Raw genomic sequence first — 27,606 nt, 5'->3', positions numbered from 1 at the left:
ATTCTGATACCCATCTTTTTACAATTTCTTGGTCTTGTGTCCAACGAGGAGGATCCCGTTCTTAATCTCTAGTTGCTTTGCATTGCATCGTCCCGTCGTGTCCCGTCTATGAAATACCCGGCCACCATCTGGCCTTTATAAATGGTCTATCACAAGGCAGAAGAGAAAGTAAGGAATACGTATCGGTCGGGCTGACTCGATTGCCGATGTTTGTCTATCCGTCTTCATCTGTAGATATACAACATGCAAGTCTTCCTTCTTCCTTCTTCTTCTTCCCCCTCCTCAGGTATCGCTCCAAGTATTGCGTTACTTCTTCATCTCCGCGATCGATCGAGGTCGTCTCCGTTCTTCATCATCGGTCGCCCAGTCCGTAGATCGATTTAGGCGCCCATGCGGGCAGCACGCTCCTCCTCGAGCTTCTTGTAGTAGTTGTCACGAGCGTTGGTGCGGGGCATGTGGTAGCCGTACCTGCGGGTGATGGAAGGGGTTAGTCATCGCGGAGTCAAGGCACGGGAGATTTGTTTGCGAGTTCGTCTTCGGTTCGGGTCGCGTGCAAACTAAAGTCAAGGATTCATCGAGGATATGTCGTACCAGTAGCCGTTGGCCATAACGAAGCCGACACCTGAAAGAGTAAGAAAACAAAGGGTCAGCTGATCGGGAACTTGTGATAAAGAAAGGTAAAGAACAACGAAGGAGGTGGCTTCCGGGAAGTCGGTATGGCGGGGTGACAGCACGAGAGACCGTGGGCAATCCTAGGTAACTGGCGCGCGTAGCCAATTCACGGCCCACCGGCCGGCCGAAGCTCGACCTAGCTCTTGCTCTGTCTTCCACATCGCCGTGTCCCGCCTCCCGTCTTCGCCTTATTTCAGAGACCACCTCTTTTATCATTCAGAAATTCCAAACTCACCGAGGGCAATGCCAATGTCGAGGATGAGGCCCCGGCGGAGCATCTGTAAACCCAACAGTCAGCCCCTAGTCCTCCTGTATTCCAGTCCAGCTTGTCCCGAGCGCTGGTGGCATTGCGCAATTCCGTCATCCATCGTCGCGAACAGCCATTGAATCGTCCTCTTTGCGCAGGCTTCGGAAATCACGTACACCGGTGATGGGTCTGACAGCGGTGGCGGCCATTTTGACGAAGAGGGCTGGTTTCGGTTGAGTGGTTGCGAAAAAAAAGGGCGGATCGTAGCGAAGGGTGCGCGGTTTGACGGCTTGGAACTCTCTTCTCTCAAAATGGAGCTTCAAGATTGTCCCGAATGGATGACCTGAGGTTTCGCTGCACGGGAGCTGCAAGCTTCATATCACGTGATGACGCAGCTGCTGAACGGAAGCTTGCGAGCGCCGGCAACTGCGGGTTTTCGGCAAATCTTGGATCACGGACCGTTCCCTTCATACTTGGTGTGATGGGTAAGTTTAATTAAGTGGGGTAGGTACTAAACGCATAGTGTCCGTGCAAAAAAGTACCTGACAGGGGGGTTTTTACTTTCGCTCGCGACCACAGTATGTGGTGGGCTTACGTAAGGCTGGGGAGCGGCAGCACTGCGTTGAACTTATCGATAAGGTGGCAGCCTTTCCAGTCGCGATGACGTCCATCGTTTCTCAACTTTATGGCAAGATGCACATTATTGTGCATGTCTTTCCAATACTACACGCTCTCTCCAGGTCTCAGAACCGTTGGATTATAAGGTTCAACCACAAAGCATCCTTCAAAATTGGTGTCCCTGCGCATCCTTACCTTCCGAGTCCGCTATGGATGATATTCCGACTGTGTACACGCCTGCTCATTTTGAGAGTTGGAGGTCGCTAGTATGGCCAACCATGAACGGGAAATGTATTCCGAAATAGTATCACCATGTGTCGGTGTTCATATCCAGGTTCTTCCAGCTTTCAAAGTCCATTTTCTTTCATCTGGTGTAGAGGCTGAACTCCTGAGACACCTGTACTCTTAAAGTTGCAACTGGCGGTGTTGCTCAGAAACAGATTTTTGTTGTCGATTGGATCGAAGGGATTCGAACCAGAGATCGAGGTGGTCAAACGAAGCGGACACCTACATGTACAGTTTGTTCGTAATCAAGACCGATAGATGAAATTTTTGGCGGACTGCGAGACACCTCAAAGCTGTATCGTCGTCAGGACTGTGGCGGCTTCGTAGTTGTTGTTTGGAGTCACCTGGTGAAACAGTCGTTGTAGACGTTGTCAGTCAAATTTGCAAATTCTCTTTGGTGATATTGTCTCGGGCAGGTGCTTCGAGACTCAAGTGACAGAATGTGAAGGATAGCAGAGCCTGAGAACTCGTAATCCGTCCCCGTCAGCTCGAGTATTTATCGTATTGTGTAGAATCAGGTTGGTTATTTCCCAAGCTCGCCGTTTTCTTCATGGTTATACTGATTATCAGTCCGATGCGTGGCCAGTCCGCCTGATGTTGTGGAGGTGCTTGCAAGACTTATATAAAGAGGACTGCAGGGTGGTATGTACCGTGGCACTTGGTTGTGGTCAGTGCATCACCCCGCAACGCAGTTTCCGGGTCTCTGATTTCTTGCAAGTTCATCCATTTCTTCGTCCTCTCAGAATTTAAAAATGACAACGACTCACAGAACCCATCGTTTTCCATGAGACCCAACGTCGAGCACCGATTTGATCTACGAGGGCATTGATCAAGATGGGGCAAACTGCTTCTCCTGTTTCTTTCTGTAACAGTTAATGTCTTGCCAGGTGCAAGCAGCCCCGTCAGCCACCAAAAGGAGCAAACACGTCAATGCACTCAATCAGGGCTCCGGGGGTAGAAGCGCCGTTGAAGACTCTGTGGCGTGCGGTGTAAAAAGCTACGGTCTTCTTGCGAACATCTTGTTCTGACCGTACATGAAATGAGGTGAAGATCATGGTCGTCGGGGCGTTGTTCTCCTTCGGGGCTCTCGGGGGCACTCGGTGCCTAGGTACGCGGCACGGAAGGGAAAGGGTTCGTCCCGGGGCAGCCCAGACCGACCTGAACCCTGGGCGTTACAGGCGTGTGATGACGGGCGCTCACGAGAAGTTGAGAACTGTGGGGGCGGGGATGAGGCTTTCCCCGCAACGGTCAAGCGCTGCTAATCATGAAACATGGCTACAGAAGAGCGTCCGGCCCCGCCGTTACATGTAGCGCTCTCCCGCTCTTGCCGCTCTCTGAAGCGCTGGGCTTGTGGGCTCTGTGAGGAAAATTGGCGTCGGACGGTGAACTACGGGACGGGAAAGCTTCTCGACGATCGCCAAGCTCAGGGAAGCAATTCGTCGCTTGCAGCCGCCAGTAATATCTTGTGCTGGAGGTCTTTCTGTAGCTAGCTCACTGCAGAACGCATCGTCACATACACTACAACTACTGTTGGATAGTAAAGAATAGCCGCAAACCAATTGACAGACAACCAGGGATTGTGTTGTTGAAGGTCAGATGATGTTGCAAAACTCATCCTTGCGTGGATCGTCTGGTACACATGTGGTGAAGGGAAGACTCTATCGGCATAAGTCGGAGAGGTATTAAATTGAAGAAAATTTAGTTCGGACTGTATCGACGAGTACACCAGATACCATGATGCGCATCCTGCACGACACTATTATTCCCATCGTGGAGGATGCGGAGCGACTGACGATCTGAATGGTTAGAGTACCACTTTCCGATCACTCCCATTCTCAGTTTCTCATCCCTGCAAAGGATTAAATAAACCGGTGGTCTGATACATTTCACAGATGTGGTACTGTACGGAACAGCCCTTCAGCCGCTCCAGATATGGCCAAAACCCGGTCTATAGCACGCGTCTAAAAGTGGTACAGTACTACAGGTCAGCCTTAGATGAGCCATCAATTCAAAGATAGATCTCTGTTACCACTCTGTGATGTAATGGCTGCTATTCCCGCTACAACATGTCAATATGTCAGCGGCATCGTCAATTCCAGGGACTTGAGATGAACTCCATCCGCAAAGTAATCAATTCGTCGGCCGTGGTTCAAAGCGTCGCCAACATCCGCGTACCCACTTTCAAAGTCTTGGCAGGGGTTTGCTACAGAACTGCAGGGATATCCTGCCCTTGGACCCGCACTTTTGTGTGGAGAGGGGCTGAGAAAGATTGAGAGGAATGACAAACCGCCCGTCCGTCTTCTCTCCCGCTTCAACATCCTCTCTGTTTATTCTGCAAAAGTAACGTGCTGTACGGCGCCCTTCCGTCCCCTTCACTTGCTGTCACTGCACATACTTAGCATGACTGATGCTGCCTTCCTCTGTTGTAATCTGCAAGGCATCTACTTATCTGGCTTCCCATCCCTGATCGACACACATGAGCGGGAACACATTCCAAGGTCTGTCCAGATGTGACATTCAGATTATGTGCGCCTTCCATGGGCATGCCGCTTGGAACATGGCGGAACCTTACTTATTTTGCGCATCACCTAAGGTAGGTACATTACTTGTACGGGGACCTGAAATGTTTGGATCGGACCCGAGCAATAGGCTTTAGTTGCCGTGATATCCCAGAAATGGCAGGAGTGGCCAGGGTGGATATGAACCAGGCGTGTACACGTCAGGTAGCCCTGTCAGTCGAAGAAGTGAAGTCCCGCGAATTCGAGACGGAAGCCACGAGGAGAAGGGCCCCATCCTTCCTTACCTAAAGTAGGTACAGTATTTCATTTTCCCTTGTCGATATTGTTGAGCTTGGCTCTCTCTTATTATTTGCGCTCTCTTATTATTTGCGCCTTCCCCTCCCTCTCCATACCAAACTGTCATTCCGTCCTCTTTTTTTTTTCTGTTCGTGATGGCAATCTGACCGAGCGAGCGATTGCATCCGTCTCTGGTGGCTTACATAGTATCGGCACCGACAACGTCCGAGAGTATCCGTCTTTTTCTTCCCACGAAGTGCGCTCGGCGATATCACAAGCTACACCTTCCATTCCTTCATCCATTCTTTCATTCAACTTTCTCTTCGTAGTCGCTCTCTACAATACCTGATCTCCGATACTGCCGGTGGTGTTCGGACGGGTCCTCCCTCTTCAATAGCTCACGGTTCCCTTCGTCAAAGATTGTACATTCCATCACGACTCACGTCATCTCAACTATATCTTTCGTCGCGTTTCACTCCAATTACGCCTTGATTTACGTTTCAGCTTGAAGACATCAACAAGGAATTTCGAGGGTCTTGGCTCAGACAACGTCGTCACCAATTTCCACCTCAGACCGTCTTAGGAGAGACACGCTACAGTACGGTCGCCACCACCGCGTGTTGCTTCCATCTCCATCAGGACTTCATAACGTCTTGCGCCAAACCGTTTTCAACTTACACCACTTTCACTTTTCCCTTCGACTTCAACCACATCGATAGGTAGCCATGTTGGTCCTCAAGTCTCTGGCGCTGCTCGCCGCAGCTGTTCTGGTGACTGGACAGTCCATCGACAGTCTGCCTACGTGTGCTGTAAGTGCTCTCACCCTTAGCTCACCCTGTCATCTAACATTCAAGAGACGCGATACCCATGTATAAACATGACAGCGCCACTGTCATCACTTTCTGGTCTCCAGTGTCTGAAGCCTGACTGACAGTTTTATATAGCAAAACTGCTACTACTCTTCTCGTGATGGATTTGCGCAGTGTACTGGCGCTGATCAGGGTAGCATGGCATGCCTTTGCCCCAAGACCGATTTCTTCAGCGCCATCCATGACTGTGCGAATCAGGCTTGCCAGGCTGAGTTCGGTGCGGCCGCCAGTGGGTACGCTGATTCTGCTGTAACCGCAGCTCAGGCTGTGTGTGCAAGTAAGTTGAAACAGAATCTGGAATCGCGAAGGAGACAGCTTGGATAGGTGAGACTGACGTGGTTCAATAGCCGCGACGGCATCTGCTGGCGCACCACCCGCAACTTCAGCAGCTCCCGCAAACTCCGATGCTGCGGCACCGCCGGCGAGTACTACGGTACCCGGATCTAGTGCTCCTGCCTCTGCGGTTCCTTCTGCAGCGCCTACTTCTGTCCCGACGGATGCCGCGGCCACGAGTGCGACGGCCCCATCAACAGTAAGCTAGTAGACGACCCTTCTCACCAACAAGAAATACTAACCTTCAAAACAGGGTGCAGCTTCCACTACTGAGGGCTCCGCATCAGCAACATCAACTGGTGCCGGCGCGATCGCCCCCGTGCCTACTGAGGGCTCCGGCGCCACTTCCGCTTCTTCCCCGGCGCCAACCCCTGACGACAAGGGCGAGGATAATCATGCCGCTGGTGGACTCTCGTCAGGTGCTAAAGCTGGCATTGGTGCAGGCATCGGAGTGGGAGCCCTGGTCTTGCTTATCGCTGTCGCCCTTGTGCTTTTCCGCAAGCGCAGCACGACGAAGGATCACATCAAGATCGCCGATCCTGTGGCGGGTGGAGGCAATTTTGGAAACGATCCGTACAACCATAACAATTTCTCGAAAGTCACAAGCCACGGCGGCATGACCATGATGAGCGAGAACGAGTTGGAGTTGAAGACTCATAGGTACGAGGATATGGTGCCTAGAGCGCAGCCAAGAAACATGGTGTAAACTTGCACTGGTAGTGCTCAAGTCATGTATGGGAAGAGAAATGATGAACAAAATAAGGAAAGACTGGAAGCAAAATCAAAAAGAACACAAGACCACAGCGAGCGCAGGCGACCAAAGAATAAGGGCATATGTAGCTGGACTTTGTATGACCAAAGTCTTGGGCGATTTGTAGACGGGTGTCGACACATCGATGGACATGTTGCTTGGGTTCTAGCTTGAGATTTCTCTGTATATATTTGGCGGACTCGCTGCAATGAACATGATTGTTCTGATAACTTGAGGGACATTTTGCAGTTGGTCGCAAGCAAGCTATTTTCGACATGGGTCAAGTGACTGAGTAAAACCAAGAACCAGTACATATATCTGCGCCACTGGCAGTCACAGTCGAGACACCAAGGACAGTCTCCAATGTCGAGTTCGTGGTAGGGCGTGAGAGTGGCTTGCGTAGTCTACCTAGGTAGTCATCGGGTAAATGTACCAGGTTCCGTCATGACCCATGGGTCGGTGCAGTCGAGTGGCTTTTTTGGTATATTGCAATCTATTTTACAAAATGACAGGGAACCGTAGACGAAAAGAACGACGGAAGAAGGGTTCGCTGGAGGCCTCCACTCTCTTCTTCTTCGTCGTTTCGCTTCAGCCTTGCCTGCCTGTCTGTCTGTTATTCGTACATATTTACACACTACACCTCGCTGCTTCTTCCCATCACTGTCATCATGTGGCAACGAATATCCCTTCCATCCCATCATCTGCGCCCTCTTCGTTCTTTGCCTGAACATGGGGGACATGGGCCACTGCATTTAGCGAGAGTGAGTGGAAAGGAAGGAGAAGTGCTGTCTATAATCGATCCATGGATTTCTTGTTCCTCTGCTACCCATTGCATTGCACTGCACTGCAACTGCCACAAGGCAGCAGCAGCAGCAGCAGCCGCTACCACCGGCACATACATAAGGTACTCAGTCCCGGGCTGTGAGGCGGGAGTGGGGTGTGTGTACACTTAGATGGGACGGCACCGGACCTGACGACGGGATGGGACGGGGACTGGACGGAGCCACTGCAGCGAGGCTTTTTACCAAGAGTAGAACTGGCGCTGGGAAGTAACGGGACGGTCGGGAAGGTGAACCCAGGGACCCTGGCGGAGCTTCTTGGCGACGCGTTCTTGGTGTTCGCGGATGCGCGTCTTTTCTTCCTTGAGGACGACGGTCATGGCTGGTTGGAAGGTGTTAGTTGTCTGTTATTGAGGGGGCAGGGAGGGGGAAGGGAGAAGTTATAGAAGGAGGGGGAAAAGGGAGGACTCACTAGTAGTGGGCTTGTTCATCTTAAACACCCTGCCTCTGGCACGATAATCGAGCTCAACACCTCTGGTGAAACCCTTGTTGACAAAGGTCTCGGCAACGTAGATGCGCGTCGGGTCGCGGATCTCCAGGTGCTTGCCGTCCTTGGTCTGGATCTTGACGGGCTCCGCGCCAGTCTCCTTCTGAGCGGCGGCGGCGGCGGCCTTGCCCAAGCCCATACCGCGCGTGACAATGGCTTTGGCCTCGGCCCTAAGCAGCTCCGTCTTGACCTCCTTGGCCATCTTCTTCTTGCTGAACTGCATCTGCACCAGGGCCTCCGACACCGTCTTGCCGCGGATCTGGCGCGACAGGTGCACCAGCTTCTTGACCGAGGTGGGCAAGTAGCCCGTCTTGTACACCAGCTTGCGCTCGGTGCGGGCGATGCGCTCCGCCTTGGGCTCGACGCTCCACGGGTCCGTGCCGCGCTGCAGCTTGCGGATCACCATCTTGCGCTCCCACCGCACGCGCGAGCGCGGGTCCGGGTCGACGACGCGCACCAGGTGGTCCTTCTTCAGCGAGATGCCCGTCGGCGTCTGGTCCTTGGCGTGCGCGGCGGCCAGCTTCTTCTCGGCGCTGGCGGTCGCCCAGTCCTTGTGCTTGTCCTGCTCGGCGGCCAGTTGGGATGAAGGGGTGGTGTCGGCGAAGATGGAGTCGCCTTCGAGACGGCCGCGGACGCGCTCAAAGATCTCTTCCTGCGTGGGCTTCCGGGTGCGGGCGAGCTCGCTCTGCTTGAGCTCCTCCTTGACCTTGTTACGCTCTTCCACCTTTTGCTTGCCCCAGCCGAAGAGACTCCATTGTTGGGAGGGGGTGGTGTGGATGGATCGGGTGTTGATGGAGAGGGACTGGAGGGCCGGGACGAGGGCGTTGGCGGAGGAGGGGGCTGTATATGTTGCGTGGCGGCAGGCCGGAATGTTAGTCTTTCTGAATTTACTTGGATTTTTTTTTGGGACTCGGCGGTGACGACGACGACGACGACGACAATGACGACAACAACGACGACAAAAGGAAATGGAATGGATGGTGGGAGGAGGAGGGATGGTGGTGGCTAACCGCTCTTCAGGAGCCGCCTGGACGGCACATTGAGACTCATGGTGCCGGTGTGGATGGCATTGGCAATCGGGGCCTCTCTCTCTCTCTCTCTCTAAACAGAAAGACTGGACGGAGCTCGGATCGGGGGAGGCGACGAACGACGGACGGGCTGGACGGTAGTGGTCGGCCGGACTGGGACTCGCTGCAGCGACAAAGTGGGACAAAATTCTCGACGGCAAATTCCGCTTTCCGCGTTTCTGCGGCCAAGTGGACGGCCTCTGCCCGATGAACGGCAAACAGCGCTTGCAGGGGCAGCAGGGCAGCGGCAGCAGTGAAGGGGAAGCCCCACTAATAAGGCCCAGAAGGTCCAACCCCAAGTCTTGGCAATTGTGTTGTTGAACTTCAACTCGACAACTTCCAACTTCCACTTTGATGGAACTTGATGCTTGCCCCAGACCTCTCAGCAACGAACCTTCTCTACTGTTACCATACTGACAGTGTCGCTATGGCACTCACCAGCTCTTTGCTACCTAATTATCTTCTCATTCCCTCGAAAGATGCTAAGAAATGTCATTGTCTAGCGCGAGCTTTTCTCCCTCGAGATGCATTATCATGATCACAGCTATTCTGGGACACTCTACCGTCATTCGTTGAAAAGGCAGCTCCTGAACATTACCATGTCATTGAGAGCTTGATTTAATGTCACTACTTGCTGTTATCATGTTCTCTCAGGAAGTTGCTACTCTTCACAAGTTCTTCACAGGTCATGAACATGTAATGGGGCTCTCTTTCCGTTAGCACAAGCAGTTTCTCCATCTTCACGACCTAGGTTGTTGTCTCATGCTACTCTTTTCAAGGAAACATGAGATTACCGCGGAAAGTGCCCGGTCTCCTCTACCGTACTCATATCCAGGGACAGGACGGGCAGTTGTCAAGGCGATGTGGTGCATTGCTCTTTACAGCCTCAACAGGATCATTTCGAGGACAGTATCTGGCAGTCGCCCCTCTCAAGTGCTGTGTTGCCCGCGTAAATACTTCCTCGCAATCTCAAGTTTATTTATTCACCAACTGCTCTTTTTGTCATCGCGTTTCCTCGCCTTCTTGTGATAGTCTTTAGTCAGTTCTTTGGATCCGGCGTGGACTTTGAAAGTGTTACATCTACATTCTTTTCTTCCCCATCCCCATCTCCGTTTATTGTTTGGAAACCCATCCGTACTTATTCGATTCGCCATCACTATCAGCCTTCTTGGCCACTCCAACACATCCAACATGGCTCCCACGTGCACGGACGAATGGCGAATGGAAACACGGGCGGTAAGGCATCTCTTCCTTCGAACAGACCTCCAAATCACACGCTGTCAACACAGATGCTAATAATAATCGTGATCAGGCAAGCTCCCCCGCGCCGCCATATCTCCCTCCGTACGCCCCGGTTGGTGGAATACCCACTATGGATGCTCGCGATGTTATCCCCTGCAGTCTCTTTTTTATACTCTTCGGTATGGCTTCCGCTATACACATGACCGTGTTTCAACGCAACAAACAACGCAACCGCAAGTTCCTTTTCAACATGCCACTCTTTGTCCTTTGTACGGCCCGGCTTATCGCTATCTCGATGCGTATTGCCTGGGCATCACATCCGGATAACCCTCACCTTGAGATTGCTGCCACTGTGTTTCTCCTTCTGGGCGGCGTGATAATCATCATTGTGAATCTCTTCTTCGCACAACGCCTCCTCCGCGCGATGGAGCCACGCCTGGGCTAGAACCCACATGTGAGCAAGATCCACAAGATCATCATCGGAAGCATTGTCACTTCCCTGATTATCATCATCGCCACAACGGTGCATTACTTCTATACTCTTAACGCCGACATACGCCACGGCGAGCGTATCTTGCTGCTCATTATGAGCACTTGGCTAACCATCTTGGCCTTTCTCCCAATCGTCATCATTGGATACCTCCTGTGGTGCGTTGCCAGGCCGGTTTTTTTCCCCGCCGTTCTAGCATATCGGCATCGGGTTCCCTTTGAGGATTTTGGAGAAGGACCGCTGTCAACCAAGACCTTTCTGTTGCTGTTCACTTCGTGCCTGAATGCTCTGGGCGCCGGCTTCAAACTTGGAACAAACTTTGATGCACGTCCAATGGACCACCCAACTTGGTACCACAGCCGCGCCGCCTTCTACGTCTTCAACTTCACCATCGATACTATCATCTTGTACGCTTACTTCGTTTTCCGAATTGACAAGATCTTTTGGGTACCAAACGGGGCCAAGGGGCCAGGCGAGTATAACCCAAGGCCGAACGCGGTAAGGCCGAACGCGGTCAGGCCGAACGTGGCAAGGCCGAACCCGGCGAGGCCAAGGAATGAAGCGCAGCCAGAACCCGCAGGCGAAGGAATACCATTGGAAGATTTTGGAGAGGGACAAAATGGCCACCAACCTGTGCGTGCAGCGGACCGTGATGCGGAGCGTGAAGCCGAAAACCAGCCAGCTGTACCAGCACCCGATGCTCCTGGTACTCCCAAGCCACCCGAGCACGTTCTATCTTCTACTTTCCTCGCGGGATCATCCACTTCGGTGCCTCAGTCCTCCACGTCTGAGGGCGGGGCGCAGGCTTTATCCTCTGGGATCAGACCACCGCCACCTTCTTTTACATATTCCGGAGCCAATAGTACTACTGGACTTTTATCCAATCCAGCGCAGCCGTCTTCTTCGTTTGTAAATGAGAGAGGTACGGGTGCTGCTACCGCCGGGACGGCTGGCAATACTGGCAACAACTATGCAACCAGTGGATGGACAGAACCGTCGCGTCTTCGAGAAGGTGAGTTCAGCCCACCCCGTGGCTTGACAGTGAGGCAAGCTGATGAGGAAGCTAATAAAGTAGAATGAAGAACCCAGCGCCGTAATAGAAGGTGAAGGAGATGGCAGAAGTGATTCTTCGACCCAACCGAGTGTCAGACCAGGTGAGTTTACATTCTTCTCTTCCGTTGTTCCCCAGGCGTCTCTGTTTGGTTTCACACACTACACACATCCGTTTCAGCGTGGCATCTATCTCGGCGTTTACCCCTCTATTCTCTCCGCTTCGCGAGCTACAACCTCTTTTGTGGTTTCAAGCGGCTTATCTTTTCCCTCTTTTATTTTCCAGGAAGTGTTTTCAGTCGACATTCATATGCTGAAGATGCCGTTCAGCCAGCAGCGTATACTCCACTGACAACCGATACTCCACTGACAACCGATACTCCACCGACGCTGAACATCTAACATTACCGGAGCAGCCACCCTGGCTCGGAGACTTTCTGAGGGAGTCACTTGCACGTTTGGACGAACCGGGCGGTGACGAACAGCGGGACAGACACGTACAAGATCATGGCAATAGGGAACGTGATACACCCACAGGAACGGAGGATAGTCCACGGGAGGGGTAAGTGCTGAGGAGCGGGGACTGAAACAAACGGAATGTAGAAGGGGATTTGGTGGGATTGATATTGTTTTCTCTTTTGGTATCATCAGCGACTTTTGGTTTTGTTTTTTTCTATGAAATAGGATGATAGGAAACAGGCATAGACATAACAGCGTTTGGGATTACTTGACAGAACTTTGATGGAAAAAATTGGTAATTGACTTGCCCTTTCGCTTATGGAGACAACCTTTCACTGCATGATTGGAAACGTCCAACTTGTCTCTGAGGAAAAATCATGACTTACAAGACATCAAGACTCCTCGGCATTTTAGGTTACCAAGTAGCCAGCCCACACAATCTATGTTGCACATTACCAACTGGGAGGCATCAGACTGAGAAAAGATATATGATTACCACGAACTTTGGGGCTGCCACCATGAACACGACATCGGATGTCGCCCTACGCCAAAAGACACCATTGGTGACACTTCCCAAGCAAACACTGGCATTGCACTTGGCACAAGGGAGACAAACTGGTCACTTTCGGGATATATTACCAGGACGGTGTCACTGTACATGGCCTGGAGGAAGCAACTAAACGTCTCTCTCTTCCTGGCTCATTTCTTTACACAGGACGGCTAATACAGGTGAGTAATTGTAAGTAGTTGCACACGTGGATGAAATATTTTCCCGAGTTGGGGCTCTTTCGGTCCCGGAAGGCTGCGTTCCTTCCTTTCTCTCTTTTTCTCATATGGATCTTCTTTTTTTTGCTCTTTGCAAACATGATTCTTTCAATGTTGGATGATTCTCTCTTCTGAACCTTAAACTTTGGAACTGAACTTTCCGACCGTCCTTGGAATGGTTGTTCAGTGCCTCTATATTATTCGGTCTTCTTCGACTGCGGGGACGACATTATTCACAGGACATTCACAATTCAAGAAGAACTTGTTTTGTCTCTCTGGGTCCACTTGCACATTAAAGGGCTCGGCTCGTTCGTCTCTGAAATATTTAAACCAACCCGGTCCAGCTAGCTGGTTGGTTTCTACGCCTGGAGACATACGGGTGAGCTCGGATAGATAGAGGTAGGTAGATTACCCTCCGAAATGACGAAAGGAGAAAAAGGGGAGGAAGAAGATATAATGATGATGCAGGTTAGTCAATCTATCAACTTGATTCCCAACGGATCAAACTACCTAGGTAGCTTCAAGCCCAACGCTCAACAAAACCTATATACCTATATTTTACTTTGCCAGGTAGTTAGATACTAACTTGATTGAATCCTTTTGCTTGAACTCAGGCATACCAACGCACAAACACTACCTTCACCTTCTCCCCTCCATTTCCTTCTTCCTCTTCCTCGTCTTTTTCCACCGCTCCGCCCACTCCCACCCTCAAACCCATCTCCCCCATCTACCCCATTGAACAACCAGACACTGGCACTCAACAACAACAACAACCCTCGCAATCCCTCCCCGCCACCACCAATAATGACCCCGACGCCAACCCCGACGCCAACCCCCTCTTCTCCCCAACCGAAGGTCCCACCCTAACAGCCATAATCGACACTGTCCTCGTTCTTATCCTAATCACCTTCATCACCGTGTGTATTCTACAGTGGTGGCGAGATCGACGACGCCGAGAACGCTTGGAACGACAGCAACGACGGGAGGAGGAGGAGGAGGAGGAGGAGGAGGAGGAGGGAGATCTCGAAGAAAGAGATCTCGAAGAACGAGAAAGAGAATGCCAGGATCATTCTTGGGTTCCTGGTCCTGTTGATGGAGTCCAGCGCCCGCTTACCGATGGAGGATTTATTAAAGAGGGTTTCGAGGGTAGAAGGGTAGAAGGGTGTAGAAGAGTATGGCCAGTTGAGGCCGGGAATGGAAATGGAAGAGTACCTAAGAAAGAAACGAGATGGGGAAAGATGGAGTTGGGGATGGCTTCGGTACTCTAGGGAGGAAAGAGGATGAGATTGGTGGAAAGGGAAATGGAAAGGGGAATGGGTGGTGTGAAGGGAGATTTAGCATATGTAGGGTTGGGGAGATGAAGGGGAATGGATGATAATGAAAATGAGGTTGTGTTGGCTAGGAGATAGAAGGGTAGTTGTGGGTATTGTACGCGTACGTCAAGGAGACTTTCGAGGTGGTCGAGTAGCTAGGAATGTCGACGAGGACGACTTGAGTGAGCGGGATGTGAACGAGTGAAATGGATATCAGGAAGCTTACAACTTAGAGGCGCTGAGGATGGGGACAACATTGATACCAATTCACCACATCACACAACATAACCCCGAATGCATCACGCGTCAATCACCACACATCACACATCACCGCAAACGGACACATCAAATGGTTCATCTTGGCCTTCATTATCATTCATTGCCATGTGGTGGACCAAAAATACGCTGCACGTAGAGGCTCTTTCGCAGTGACATTAGAATGCAACTTGTTCCCATAGCTCCCAGTTGTCCTTTCATTTTGATATGTTTTAAAATGAAAGAAAGCAAAGACGATACAAAGCAGTTCCGAGAATACGCCTTTACCATGGAATCCTTCGAAATTGCCCTGATGCAGCAGCAGCGGCGGCAGCAGCAGCCGCACGACGCTTGGAGCGGCGTCGTCCTTCACGGACAACTGCCGACAACCTGCGCGCAGCCAGCCTCCCGTCCACAACGTCCCCTAGCCAACCAGTCCCGGCTCCGACGTCTCCGCTTAAGCGCGGGACATGACACCCCAGGCACGGATGATGTTGTCGGTGTAACCGGCGAAGAGGGTCTGGCCATCGGCGGACCAGGCGAGGGAGACGCACTCGGGCTCGCGGGACTTCTTGCCGATGTTCTGGAACTCGGGCTTGAGCTCGTCGACCTTGCTCTTCTTCTCGAGGTCGAAGATGATGATGCTGCTGGAGGTGGCAGCGCAGAGCCAGTAGCGGTTGGGGGAGAAGACAAGGGCGTGGATCTCGTCGTTGGCGTTGAGAGAGTAGAGGTGCTTGCTCTCGTTGAGGTCCCAGAGCATGGTGGTACCGTCCTTGCCACCGGAGGCGCAGAGGGAGCCATCGGGGGAGATGGTGACGGCGTTGATGTAGCCGGTGTGACCGATGTGGTCAGTCTGGAGCTTGCAGGACGAGAGCTCCCAAACCTGATTGAGTTGAGACTGTTAGTCGCAAATCCTCTCGAAATCTCATGCAGTTTCTGACAAGGAGTTTGTGATTTCCGAGAAAATCAGTGCGTGTGATGTTGGTCTCATGGCCCGAGGGCTCTGAAGTAGCAAATACTATTTTGAGAAAAATATGCATGCATCATGGTGTCGGGTTTTTTTTGGGGGGGGAGTAAAGCAGGTTATACAACATACCTTGACGAGCTTGTCCCAGCCGGAGGAGACAATGACGGGGTTCTGGGGGTTGGGGCTGAAGCGGACGCAGGAAACCCACTCGGTGTGGCCCTTCTCGGTGATGGTGAACTTGCAGTCACCGAGGGTGTTCCACAGCTTGATGGAGCGATCGCGGGAACCGGAGACGATCTGGCGGTTGTCGGCGGAGAAAGAGACGGAGAGAACGTCGTTGGTGTGGCCGACGAAACGGCGGGTGGTGGTGCCGGTGGAAAGCTCCCAGAGACGGAGGGTCTTGTCCCACGAGGCAGAGAGGGCGTAGGCACCGTCGGAAGAGATCACCTGCCGCGCCAATCAGTCAAACTGCCCGCGATTCCAAAATATCCACACAATCCTCCAATGTCGAGTATTTAACGTACACAGTCGGAGACGATGTGAGAGTGGCCGTGGAGACGGCGCTTGGGGTAGCCGTACGAGGTCTCATCGCGGGTGAGGTTCCAGATGATGAGGGACTTGTCTCTGCTACCAGAAAGGAGCATGTTGGGGCTAATTGCGAGAGCATTTGTAAGTTCATGATCTTCGCGCGAGTATTATGCGGTTCATTCGGTGGTTTCGTACTTCTCCAAAGAGGTGGCCAAGCTGGTGACCCAGCCATTCTGTTCAAGATATTGTGGTCAGTTTTCTGCATTTCCGCCTTGCTTGCTTTCCCACCACATCTCTCTCTCTTTCTTTCTTTCGAATCGCTGTGCTTGCTGTCTGCTCTGCTGCCATGTCCCCATCATCGTCGCCGTCCAACTTGCTTCTCGCCGTTCGCAGTACCCGTTTCAGTTTGCGCCCATCGCGCTCCTCCTTAGCCCACCCACCAGCGCAGACGTTGACAATAACAACAACATGGCAGCAACCGCAGCAGCAGCAGCAGCAGCAGCAGCAACATCAGCGAAACGGGGGCGAACCGAGCGGGCAAGAAATAAAACAAACTTACGTGGCCCTCCAGGGTGCCCTTGAGGATGAGTTGCTCAGCCATCTTGCAGTTCCTTTCTGGTTGATCAGGGGAGGATCAATGGGAGAATGGGGGAGCTTTTTCACGGTGCCTCTGCGCGGGTCAGAAATCGTCAAAGGCACAATGCGGAGACAGGCGACGAGATCGAGGAATTCCGGAAATTTTTGTGCGGCGGAAAATAGGGTCGGCCGACACAGCCAACTGCGGTCGCTGGGCGGTGGGGTCGGCTGCCGTCTTGGCGCTGTCGCCTCGAAATGGCGGGCTCACACTGTCTTTTCACTCGCTTTTGGCGGGGGCACCGACTGCAGCCCAGGCCTGCCAGCCCGGAACTGCGGTGTCGTCACTTCAAGTGCACTGTGCCATTGCCGGCCCGGCAAAGGCTGGCAGCGTTCAAGTATACAAGTACTTAGTTACTTGAGAGCTTCACTACCCGTCTGTCACCGGTCGATGACAAACAAATTCACCAAGGTTCAGATATGACTTCACTCGAAATACATCTGGAGCAATAGACGTGTGTTCGGATCGAAATTCGTTAATGGAAGAACAGTACATCAAGTTCTACACAATGATGTATTATCGGAACCACTTAACATCCGCTGTATAGACCATTGTCCGTCTATCTTTATCTCTGTATGGGTATCTTGTATAAACTCAAGAATGACAACAAATGCTAATGCTCTGAATGATGCGCCAACCCCATAACTCCCCAAGCCTTGTGAATCAAGCAACAATAGCTTTGTGCCATCTTCATAGCCGTAATTCTGTGAACATGACACTGGTCGTGACCGATGACTTCTCCTTTCTTTTCACATGCCATTCTGTCCGGCCTCCATGTACCTTCTCGCAAAACCATGCCATAACCAAAGCCAACCGTGCGCTCATAGTAGCCTCGTCATCCTTGAACTAGATGACCCCTTCCCTCGTAAGCATCTTCATCACCACTGCCCTGCGGTCACCTCACGCCTTACTTCCCCGTCAACTCTCCCGCCAACTTCCTCACCCCCGGCCTAGCCACCTCCTTCCGATAATACCCCTTCTCCGCATTCACAATCATGCTGTGGTCCGCAATCTCCACCCGGCCCTGCTGACTATGCATAGACGCGGGCGCCACCTCCCTGCCTTTCGCCTTGGTGTCGTCCTCCACCAGCTCGCGCATCGCCGCCTCCCACAGCGCGTACCGCTCCCTGCGAGACGGATCCCGCTGTGCCGTGGCCGACACGTCCTTTTGCTTCGCGATCTTGCTGGCGCGCATGAGACGGCGCAGCGCCTGCTCTCCGGCCTTGGCTTCCTTAGCGGCGGCTTCGCGGATCTTCTTAGGATCGCCGCGGGGGATCTCGTCGGGTGCCAGTGGTCGTTGGGGAATCTTGGTGGGTAACTGGGATTGCTGGGCTGCTACTGCTGCTGTTGCTGCTGCTGCCTGGGATTCGGCCATCGTTTGGGTCTGGGTCATGGTGACGGTGGCTTGTGTGTCGGTCATGATGCTGTGCTGGGCGGTCGTGGCGGCCTCGACGCTTTCGGGGGTGTACTTGTAGGTGTGCACGCTGGGGAAGGAAGGGAATGAGCTCGGGATGTAATTCTTGGCTGCCTTGTCTGCGGCGCCGTCGAGTTCGGGATCGAGGACGGGAAGGTCGGTAGGGATGGCGGCGTCTAGAGGGAGATCCTCCCATACTGGCTGTCGCTGCTTCTTCGGTATCGGGGGTTTTCTGTGGGAGTAGAGCGCTGTGGGTGTGAGGTTGAATCGCTTTAAAGTGTTTTCGAAGTCCTTGGGTATCGGGTAGGAGCGGCGCGCGGCGTTTGCAAAGACCTTGACTTCTTCGGTTAACGAATGGAGGTCTGGCCAGGGTGAGGTTAGCATAAGGGCAAAGTGACGCGGGGCAGCCTCAGCGCAGGCGGCATACACGTCTCCGTCATGATGGTAAAGCTCTCTATTGCTTCGGGCGTGGCACCGTCAAAGCCGACCGTCTCCAGCGCCAGCGCGATGCTCCGCCTCAGTCCATTCTTGGCCAGCCCGTCGGGAGTGGGTGCTGTCGTTGCCTTTGATGAATTTCCGATCGCCTCGACTGCGAGAATTGTTCGTTGAGATGTGTTGATCCTTGGTCGTTTGGGTTGTGACGGTTGCGCTCCCTCTGCATCCACAGGTCTCTTGCGCGAATCAGTCGCCATGGCTGATGGCTTGTTGTTCGCGAGAGCGATATGATACGTTTTGTCGATGGTATTGATATCGGTCGCTATCCCGTGTTGACAAAAGATGGTGACGCGGCCGTGTAGAGGGTGATGAAGTGGGAAGTTGATTTGGCGGTTGAAGATGTTTGGAAAGTCGCGAACTGAGAGCTTCTTGACGAATCGATGAGACGGACCTGGCGCGGGTGCACCTTCAACTTGCATGAGAGCTGAATTGGGAAATGCATTCAACGGTCGGGGATCACCCACGCACAGGCCAAGCTGATGTCAAACCAGCCTTGCAGCTTGGGCCAGGCGCTAGTGCGATTTGGGTTCTTGCCTGCCGGGAGCATTTATTTGCTGAAGTAAGAAGTTAAAAAACAAACGGCGGTTGCTATTTATTGACGGAGACGAAGAGACAAGATCATTAAAAGAATCACTAAAACCAACAATAGGAACTTGTGATTTCGTCCACTTTGTCTTCAAAAAGGCATCTCAAGTCGGCTTCCATATGGTCCACGCCGTCCACTGTGGACCTCTTCTTATCGTTATCGCATCTTTTTCTGGGGCACGATGGATCCGCCAAGATGGAAAATGCGTTCCACCAAGCGGACACTACCATGCATCACACTCACACTAACAATTTGACTTTGTGAATGCCTTCACTTCACTCGTTTGTATTTTCAACATTCACCACCACAACCATCACACTACCCACTTACCCAAGTCAATCCTTTCGTTTCCACCCCGGTCATCACCACCAACATTAAAAAATGCACGACCTCGAAACCCTCAACACCGGCGGCTACGCCTCCACCACCCACCTAAAACTCACCTGCCCGCTCCCCTCGGGCCTGCCCCCCGCCATCCTCACTCTCGGCACCACACTCACGCACCTCGACCTTTCCGGAACCGGCCTCTCCTCCCTCCCCTCCGAATTTGGCACCTCCTTGCCCAACCTGCGCATCCTCTTTCTCTCTTCCAACAACTTTTCCACTTTCCCTTCCGTCCTGGCACAATGCCCTTCCCTGGAGATGATCGCCTTTCGGTCTAACAGAATGACTTCCATCCCCGAAGGTTCCTTGCCGACGAAAACACTCAGGTGGTTAATCCTCACAGATAACCAGATCTCCACCCTACCCGAGGACTTGGGCAAGTGCGAGAAGTTGGAAAAGTGCATGTTGGCTGGGAACCAGCTATCGAGCTTGCCAATGTCGATGGCAACGGGGTGTAACAAGAACCTGGCGCTACTACGATTGAGCGCGAACCGGTTCGAGACGCTTCCAGAGTGGCTGTTTGACTTGCCCAAGCTGGCGTTCTTGTCGTTTGCAGGGAACCCTTGTGTCGAGAAGCAAACGGCCGCAGCGACGGCTAAGGCGGGGACGAGGTTTGATCTGGAGAAGATCGAGTGGAAGAACTTGGACGTGCAGGAGACGCTGGGCGAGGGGGCGTCGGGGGTGATTTCGAGGGGGTTGTGGAAGCAGAGCGCCGAGTACGCGGAGGAGGTGGCTATCAAGGTTTTCAAGGGCGGCGTGACGAGCGATGGGACGCCCAGGGATGAGATGGCTGCGGTGTTGGCGGCGGGGTTTCATGAGGGGTTGATTACGGTCTTGGGGAAGGTGGTTGGGCATCCGGATGAGGTTGTTGAGGGTGCTGTTACTGCTGAAGGGGAGGAGAAGAAGTTTCAGGGAGGGATCGTGATGCAGTTGATTCCAGAGTACTACGCGGCTCTGGGGCTGCCGCCTTCTTTCGATACATGCAGTCGCGACTGCTTCCCCGAGGATGCCTCGCTGAGCGCGGCCGAGGCGTTGGGCATGTTGACGGGCATTGCTGGAGCGGCTGCTCATCTTCACCAGAGAGGAATTGCGCATGGAGATTTGTATGCGCACAACATCCTGGCGAGCAAGGCGGACAGACATGCCTTGCTGGGAGACTTTGGTGCTGCTACTATCTATGGCACGGACGAGGAGGTCTACGCTGGCATGGAGAAGTTGGAAGTGTTGGCTTTTGCCCATCTGTTGGAGGATGTGCTTGGTTTGATCAGGAGGGAGAAGGAGAAGAAGTCGACGACGCAGATCCCAGAGGCGGAGACTGCCATTGTTGTTGCTGCCGATGCGGCTCCTCCCGCCTTCAGAGACAGCAGCGAACTCACAGAAGAGGAAGAGGAGGTCATCTTTCAAGGGTTGGAGAAACTGCAGAAGCAGTGCGCTGACCCTCAAGTGAACTCGCGCCCGTCGTTTGAGGATATTGCGGTGGAATTGGAGGACTTGGTTGGCTTCAGGGGTATGATGCGGATTCCGATTCCCAACCTCAACTAAGCGCGGATGTTTGTTGGATTTGCAAACATATTCGTTCCCCATCTCTTGATCTTGTCCGCTGGTTGCGCATGGTGAGTTTTGTTTTTCCTACTGTCAAGATTTACACCGCTTCAGTCCTGCACAGACAGTGTCACATCTACTCTTGCTATGAGCTCACCGGTCCGAATAGCCTCTTCTTTGTGTAACAGCAAGCGAGCAAGCAATGGAAACCCACTTCGAGCAAGGAAGTATGGGCATGTGGGTGAATGTTGATTTCCTTGCATGAAGCCATTGGACAATATTGTTCTTGTCATTGTCACGTCAGCATGATCGACGTTCACTGACTGCTCAAGTGTGTGTGAATGTGACGCGGAAACAGGGAGTCAATCATGAGAATACATATGGAAATATTGGCTTCATGCTTGCCAAGTGGTTGCATTGGTCGTGGCTATCACGATGGATGTGTGACTGGAGCAACGATGATAGAAGCCGAAGGTCGACCGGGAGGAATGAACAGGGACAGTTCAATGAGAGTATACCGATGTCCTAATCAAGAGAACAAGAGCGATTGGTACTCGACTAGACACATGCCCTTTTCAAAGGCTTTGTTCCTACGCGGCACCCTTGCTGAAGCGATTGGAGGATATAGCCGCATTTTCTGAGAGTTGTCTCATATCTGAATAATTAGTGACAGGAGTAACCACAAGCTCCCTAGGTTCTCACTGGCAGATAGCCCATTGACCTCAGCTATGTACATAGTAGCCATATCAGACAAACTCTTTTTCCAGTCTCATGTGTAAGCTGCCAAGCGAGGGTCGGATATATATGTAGGCCCCGATATCGTCGAGCTATGTTGTGCATGTGGTGGCAACGAACGGAAGTTGCCGATGGAGTCAGGTTGTCCGGTTAATGGATTGCTCTGTTGGTGTGCTTGTGCTTACAGAACTGACGACAAAACGTCCGAGGGTAGCTCATTTGGGGGGAAGAGGAAGAGTAGGTAATGGAAAAAAAAAAAAGATCAAGATGGCAGAATGGAAGGAGTGGATTGGTCGACGGAGGTTGCTCCTTTACCTTGTTCCATGTCCCCCACCAAGCCGTCCAATCCGCCTTGACGGCAGCCCTGCAGAGAACTCCCGATACTGCAACCAAAACACTCCATCCTGGTCCGGGAAGCGCTCCCCGACCCCTGCAAGGCATCGAGGTGACAGGACCCCGCATCGCCATTCTTCCTCTCTCTGTCTTCCGTCTTCGAGTTTCAAAAAGCCAAGGTGGAAAGAAGTCACACTCTTCACTCCTCCCATCTACACTACGTAGAGGTACTGGGAAGAAACCAGCTCTGCCCAACCAGAGACGCCAGCTTCATCACGCGTTGCGCATTCTTGGCGCGAGGGACTTGAGAAAAAAAAAAAAAGAGTCGAGTCCATCCATCTTCAGTTCTGCGGGTGACTTTTGTTTCGTTCACACACCCACCAATACCTAAATATCTCCAGGCGCAACCAGTGTTGGGCAACCCACGGCATTCCATTGATGAACCACGGTCCCGATCAGATGTGAAGTTACCAACTGTGTATATTCCTCTCCTTGATCGCGATGGTCCAGAGACTGTCAACCTAAAGTTGTCAACGTCTTTGTTCTAGTGGCCTTGCCATCTTCTACCACACAGCTCTACCTCTACCGGTCCTCCACCGGCCAGCCATGTGGTCGGTCGTATGTCGGTGGTGACGGCCCGGATATGGATAACCGGCGATCAACGATAGTCTCCTATCTCTACCCTCTTCACTAACCCAAACACCTAGTCATCTCTGCTCTTCCGACACTCCTAGCTTCTTCTTTTATTGGTCTAGGTTATCAACACTCGACACTCTTTACTCGGCCGAGTCCAACCATCAACATTCAGCACCACTTATGTGGTGTAACAACAACAACAACCGCCATCTTCCATTCAGTCAGTTGTTAGCCAACATTTTACCGTTCAGATATACCAACAGCAATAGGCGGGCTCGACCGGAATGCTGGTCGGCACTCATTATATCTTTGTCAGCCCATAGGGATTGCTAGATCCTGAGACATGATGGTAATGACTATTCCTCCTCTCGCTGGTATCATACCATTCCGTGCCGCCCCGGTCACGGCATCCACGCTGACCCCATGAGCCCGGTGTTGTGCTGACATGTCCCGAAGATTTAGTCAATTATCAACTACCCATCATCCAATCTCCTCTTCACATCTATCATCGTCCAACATATATTACTAGCTTTCACTTACTGCCGCCATGTTTCCCATCAACGTGGCAGCGATGCCTGCCCTCCCTACCAGAAAAGCACTGATAGTGGTCGACCTCCAAAACGACTTTGTGTCTCCTGACGGTGCCTTGCCCGTGACCAAACCAGATGGCTTTGTCGATCGCATTCTGGAACTGGTCAAGATCTTCCGTGATTCCGGTGCCGGCGATGTCGTATGGGTTCGAAGCGAGTTCGAACAACATCGCGCCCTAGATACCGAGGGAGACACCATTATAGCATCCGATATACCAATGCGCCCTTCACCCACAAGAAGGCGTGCCAACTCCAAAGATCACGACGGAAAACTCATGGGAGCTGATGAGGAGGCGTTCTTGACCGTTGTTGGCGGCCTCGACAAACCGGCATGCGTCCGGAAGGGCACACCAGGCGCCAATTTTCCGCCCAACATTGAGGCTTCCATCATGCGTGGTCGCGACTTTATAACCACCAAATCGCACTACAGCGCATTCCCTCCAGGCCAATCGCAACTGGTGCAACAGCTGAGAATGCGATTTGTGACGGATATGTACGTGTGTGGTTCCCTTACCAATGTGGGCGTCTTTGCGACCGCCCTGGAAGCTGGAAAACATGCCTACGACATCACTATCGTGGAGGATTGCTGCGGCTATCGGTCATATGCGCGACACGTCAATGCCGTCCAACAACTAGAGAAACTCACGGGTTGCGACCTCCTGAACTCATCAGCCCTCATCGACAAGTTACAGCCCACTCAGCCCAGAAATCCGGCGAAACGCGGCCATAGGACAAAACCGTCGAGCGGAAGCAGGGATGTCAAGAAGCCTGGAAAGGCAGAGGAGAGCAAACAGGACCGAGATAGACTCTCCACCGCCCCTCCAAAGGCTTCAACAAATCACTCGACGGGGCTTTCACCAACGATGGCCAGGGTGTCAATAGACCTCAGTAATCTTTCTCCGATCGAACCACTTGCTCCATCACGGAGAACCACAAATTCAGGCAGCTCTACTACGCCACAACCACGCCAAGCCACCAGCAACGCTAATGTACCTCTTACACAGCCCATGGTAACCCATGGAGATCTATCGAATCCTTTGGCCGACAGTCTTGCGCCCTTGGAAGCTGCTTCCGAAGCTGACACGGACAACATTGAGTCAGAGGTCTTGTCTATCAAGCGTCGAAACGTGGGACGAATTAGTCAATCGCTATCTGGCTCTCCGGGCGTACTCGGCGCAAAACCAGTTGATGGTGCTGATTCCTCACCATCCTCACAGACTACAAGAGTAGCCGTTAAGCCACGACTTCGACGTGATAAAACCTCAACGAGCTCATCATCAAGTTCGCCGTCCCACTTCCAGGGAAACGACAAAGATCGGAACTCGGCCGAAGCGCTGGAACAAATCAAGGATACCCCTTCAACACCAGCAATATCAAACCAGCCAGATCCAAACACCCCGCAGTCGTCTACCGATTCTCCAGAAAGCCATACAAAGACGTCATCAACAACCACTATGGAAAATTATCAGAAATTGACCGTCTCGGAACCTCTCTGTGAGGGAGACACTACTGTTATCACCAATGCCCTCTCGCCTGATCTCGCCGCCGATGCCTTTGAGCGGCTTTTGGAAGAAGTCAGCTGGGCCGGCATGTCTCACTTGGGTGGTGAAGTTCCACGACGCATAGCCGTTCAGGGTGCCGTCGACGACGAAGGAAACATGCCAGTATACCGTCATCCAGCAGACGAGTCACCACCACTTCTTCCCTTCTCTCCTACCGTTCTTGCCATCAAGAACGAGATCGAGAAGCACCTCGGCCATCCACTCAACCACGTCCTTATCCAGCACTACCGTAACAGCAGCGACTACATAAGCGAACACAGCGACAAAACCCTGGACATTGCCCGCGGTAGTTACATTGCCAATGTCAGTCTCGGCGCCGAACGAACCATGGTCCTCCGCACCAAGCGACCACCCAAGGACAAGGACAGGAAGGATGCGCCGGCAGCAGCAGCAGCAGCAGCAGCAGGGACGTCTGAGAGCCCATCGGCAGCAGAAAAAGCCAAACGCCAAATCCAACGCGCCCCTCTCCCACACAACTCCCTGCTCCGTATGGGCCTCCAAACTAACATGCGCTGGCTACACGCCATCCGTCCCGACAAGCGCTCCGACCGTGACAAGTCCTCTTCCGAGCTTGCCTACTCGGGCGCGCGCATCAGCCTGACCTTTCGACAGATCGGCACCTTCCTCAACACTTCTCAAACCAAGATTTGGGGCCAGGGCGCTGTCGGGAAAACCAAAGAGGAAGCCCAACCGGTGGTGAACGGCCAAACTGACGAGGCGGTTAGGATGCTGCAAGCTTTTGGGCACGAGAACCACGTCTCCGAGTTCGATTGGGAGAAGAACTACGGAGCGGGGTTTAATGTGTTGCATATGGGCAGCCCGAAGAGGTTCTTTGCGGGTAGTGTCCAGGGGAGGGCGTGCACGGTGGAGAATACGAGGGTGGCGCTGGCGTTGGCGGATATGGGGATTGGAGTGGCTAGAGGGGCTATTGACGCTTCAGGTGGTTCAGGTGAGGACGAGGAGGAGCAGTCTGAAAGAAGAGGAAGAAAGGTCAAGGTCGGAGTCAAGTTTGTCGATAACGATCCGGCGCGGACCGAGGTGGTTGGGGATGTCGGTATCCTGAGGTATTTGGATGCAGTGTATGGAGCAGGCAGGAGGTACGATCAGATGACACCAGCCCAAGTAGCAAAGAGGTTTGCGAGGCTGGAGGAGGCGGACGAGTTGTGGACAGCTTGGAATTGGCTGCTTAATAGGTCGAATAGGAAAACGGAAGAGAGTGGTGAAGACAAGGTCAGCAGCACCTCTAGGGCGGAAAAAGTGAAGCAAGCAATCAGGGAGAAGAAGGAGGCGTTGCTGAAGCAGTGGGAGGAATATGCACAAGAGGCTCATACTGCCGCGGCCAAAGCAGTTGTTACGCCAACAGCATCTGAAGCAGAGACTAAAACACAGCCAGAAGAGCCAGCAGCGAAGGATCAGCACAACAAGCGTCAGCTGACCCCCTTCTACATTTGCGGCGGTGAGGCTCCCTCCCCAGCGGACTACGCCCTATGGCCTGTTCTGCATGAGCTAGTCATCTACGCAGACGGTGACGAAGAGGTGCTCCGTATCGGGAAGGGATACCTAGCCAAGTACTACATGGCTTTCAAGCAAAGGAGTGCTGTTGCCAAGGTGGTGCTTAGCGGTGGCAATACTGGTCCTGCCTCTGCTAATGGTGGGGAACAAAAAAGGGATGTTGCTACTGATGCTGAGAAGAAGGAAAAGGATACCGCCCCTGGTGCTGCTCCTGCTTCTGCTGCTCCTGCTTCTGTTACTCCTGCTGCTCCTGCTGTTGCTGCAGAGGTACCTCTGAGAAAGACTATTGGTACCGTGGTGGATGTTGATGCTGGCGAAGAGGCGAAAGTCAACAAGACAAATGGGAGTGTCTCTGTTGACGAGAAGGTCAAAGAAAAGATGTAATGAGGAGAAGCACGAGGACGAAGAAGAAATGGTTAGCGGAGGAGTGAGAGCGAGAGAGGACTGTCACTAAGAGCACTCCCACTGTTGTTGAGGAAAGAATGGGAAATGATACCAGAAATGCAGGACAAGGACAAGGATAAGGATAAGGACGGGAGGCAAGGGGGGGTTTTGCTTAAACAAAAAGGAATGAAAAAGAAAAAAAAAAGTGAAAGTAAGGACTGGAGGATAAGTGAAGTGTCTAAGGTAGCTCAAAAGGAGAGAGAAGGTAATGTATGTAAGTATACATGAAGCAGAGGGATAGCAGGGAGTTGAGATGTCTACGTCTAGTATATACGATATACCATCTTGACAATAGTTGTATATATTCAAGAAGGTTATATGCCCCAATCCAGTTTTCCTAGCTGTCACCGGTGTCTACCCCCCCTGTGTAAGTATATCCCCGTCCCGGCCCGTTATAGTTACCAAGATACCTACTTACCTGCACTAGGTAGATAGGTAGGTAGTGTCGTGCCCGTTGTGTGTAGGTATTGTACAAGAGGGTGTGTAGGTAGTAGTAGTAGTAGTAGTAGTAGTAGTAGTAGTAGTAGTAGTAGTAGTAGTAGTAGTAGTAGTAGTAGTAGTAGTAGTAGTGATAAGCGAAAACCGAATGAACACGTAGTTGAAATATATTTTTTTTTTTTTTTTTTTTTTTTTTTTTTTTTTTTTCACAATAAGTATACCTAGATACCTACCTATCTACTTACAGGTATTTAATGGATATAGGTACA

The 27,606-nt window shown here is 52.3% G+C and overlaps 9 protein-coding genes across 9 annotated transcripts; 5 read left to right on the top strand and 4 right to left on the bottom strand.

The window, feature by feature from the left end:
- Positions 1-11: 11 nt before the first annotated feature.
- Positions 12-1,369, bottom strand: NCU05816 (hypothetical protein). The gene is made up of 4 exons (XM_954983.3): positions 1,096-1,369; positions 908-950; positions 592-622; positions 12-468 (listed from the first exon to the last, which is right to left on the bottom strand). Exons 1-4 carry the CDS (start codon positions 1,126-1,128, stop codon positions 381-383), a joined length of 195 nt encoding a protein of 64 aa, XP_960076.1. The 5' UTR covers positions 1,129-1,369; the 3' UTR covers positions 12-380.
- A 3,337-nt stretch (positions 1,370-4,706) lies between these two features.
- On the top strand, positions 4,707-6,850 carry NCU05814 (hypothetical protein). The gene is made up of 4 exons (XM_954981.3): positions 4,707-5,426; positions 5,562-5,763; positions 5,834-6,018; positions 6,073-6,850. The coding sequence occupies exons 1-4, from the start codon at positions 5,343-5,345 to the stop codon at positions 6,523-6,525; spliced, it is 924 nt and encodes a 307-aa protein (XP_960074.1). The 5' UTR covers positions 4,707-5,342; the 3' UTR covers positions 6,526-6,850.
- Positions 6,686-9,161, bottom strand: NCU05813 (mitochondrial large ribosomal subunit). The gene is made up of 3 exons (XM_954980.3): positions 8,907-9,161; positions 7,822-8,736; positions 6,686-7,731 (listed from the first exon to the last, which is right to left on the bottom strand). Exons 1-3 carry the CDS (start codon positions 8,944-8,946, stop codon positions 7,592-7,594), a joined length of 1,095 nt encoding a protein of 364 aa, XP_960073.1. The 5' UTR covers positions 8,947-9,161; the 3' UTR covers positions 6,686-7,591.
- Positions 9,162-10,791: 1,630 nt separating this feature from the next.
- NCU05812 (hypothetical protein) lies at positions 10,792-12,506 on the top strand (the record flags this gene model as incomplete). The annotated part of the gene is made up of 3 exons (XM_954979.3): positions 10,792-11,707; positions 11,778-11,849; positions 12,076-12,506. 3 exons carry the CDS (start codon positions 10,792-10,794, stop codon positions 12,309-12,311), a joined length of 1,224 nt encoding a protein of 407 aa, XP_960072.3. The 3' UTR covers positions 12,312-12,506.
- Positions 12,507-13,389: 883 nt separating this feature from the next.
- On the top strand, positions 13,390-14,127 carry NCU05811 (hypothetical protein; the record flags this gene model as incomplete). The annotated part of the gene is made up of 3 exons (XM_954978.3): positions 13,390-13,437; positions 13,584-13,886; positions 14,104-14,127. 3 exons carry the CDS (start codon positions 13,390-13,392, stop codon positions 14,125-14,127), a joined length of 375 nt encoding a protein of 124 aa, XP_960071.3.
- Positions 13,860-16,829, bottom strand: cpc-2 (cross pathway control-2). Its single transcript, XM_954977.3, has 6 exons — positions 16,592-16,829; positions 16,228-16,265; positions 16,029-16,155; positions 15,634-15,951; positions 14,509-15,420; positions 13,860-14,437 (listed from the first exon to the last, which is right to left on the bottom strand). The coding sequence occupies exons 1-5, from the start codon at positions 16,631-16,633 to the stop codon at positions 14,995-14,997; spliced, it is 951 nt and encodes a 316-aa protein (XP_960070.1). The 5' UTR covers positions 16,634-16,829; the 3' UTR covers positions 13,860-14,437; positions 14,509-14,994.
- A 296-nt stretch (positions 16,830-17,125) lies between these two features.
- Positions 17,126-18,974, bottom strand: NCU05809 (hypothetical protein). The gene is made up of 2 exons (XM_954976.2): positions 18,508-18,974; positions 17,126-18,442 (listed from the first exon to the last, which is right to left on the bottom strand). Exons 1-2 carry the CDS (start codon positions 18,770-18,772, stop codon positions 17,574-17,576), a joined length of 1,134 nt encoding a protein of 377 aa, XP_960069.2. The 5' UTR covers positions 18,773-18,974; the 3' UTR covers positions 17,126-17,573.
- A 405-nt stretch (positions 18,975-19,379) lies between these two features.
- Positions 19,380-21,854, top strand: tkl-1 (serine/threonine protein kinase). The gene is made up of 2 exons (XM_954975.2): positions 19,380-21,158; positions 21,257-21,854. The coding sequence occupies exon 1, from the start codon at positions 19,543-19,545 to the stop codon at positions 21,085-21,087; it is 1,545 nt and encodes a 514-aa protein (XP_960068.1). The 5' UTR covers positions 19,380-19,542; the 3' UTR covers positions 21,088-21,158; positions 21,257-21,854.
- A 572-nt stretch (positions 21,855-22,426) lies between these two features.
- NCU05807 (isochorismatase family) lies at positions 22,427-27,239 on the top strand. Its single transcript, XM_954974.2, has 2 exons — positions 22,427-23,140; positions 23,248-27,239. Exon 2 carries the CDS (start codon positions 23,339-23,341, stop codon positions 26,837-26,839), a length of 3,501 nt encoding a protein of 1,166 aa, XP_960067.1. The 5' UTR covers positions 22,427-23,140; positions 23,248-23,338; the 3' UTR covers positions 26,840-27,239.
- Positions 27,240-27,606: the final 367 nt, after the last annotated feature.

Source organism: Neurospora crassa, linkage group VII (genome assembly GCF_000182925.2).
Source record: "Neurospora crassa OR74A linkage group VII, whole genome shotgun sequence".
NCBI classification, from domain to species: Eukaryota; Fungi; Ascomycota; class Sordariomycetes; order Sordariales; family Sordariaceae; genus Neurospora; species Neurospora crassa.
The sequence above is the reverse complement of the archived record's forward strand: the minus strand, read 5'-3'. Positions and strand labels throughout refer to the sequence as shown.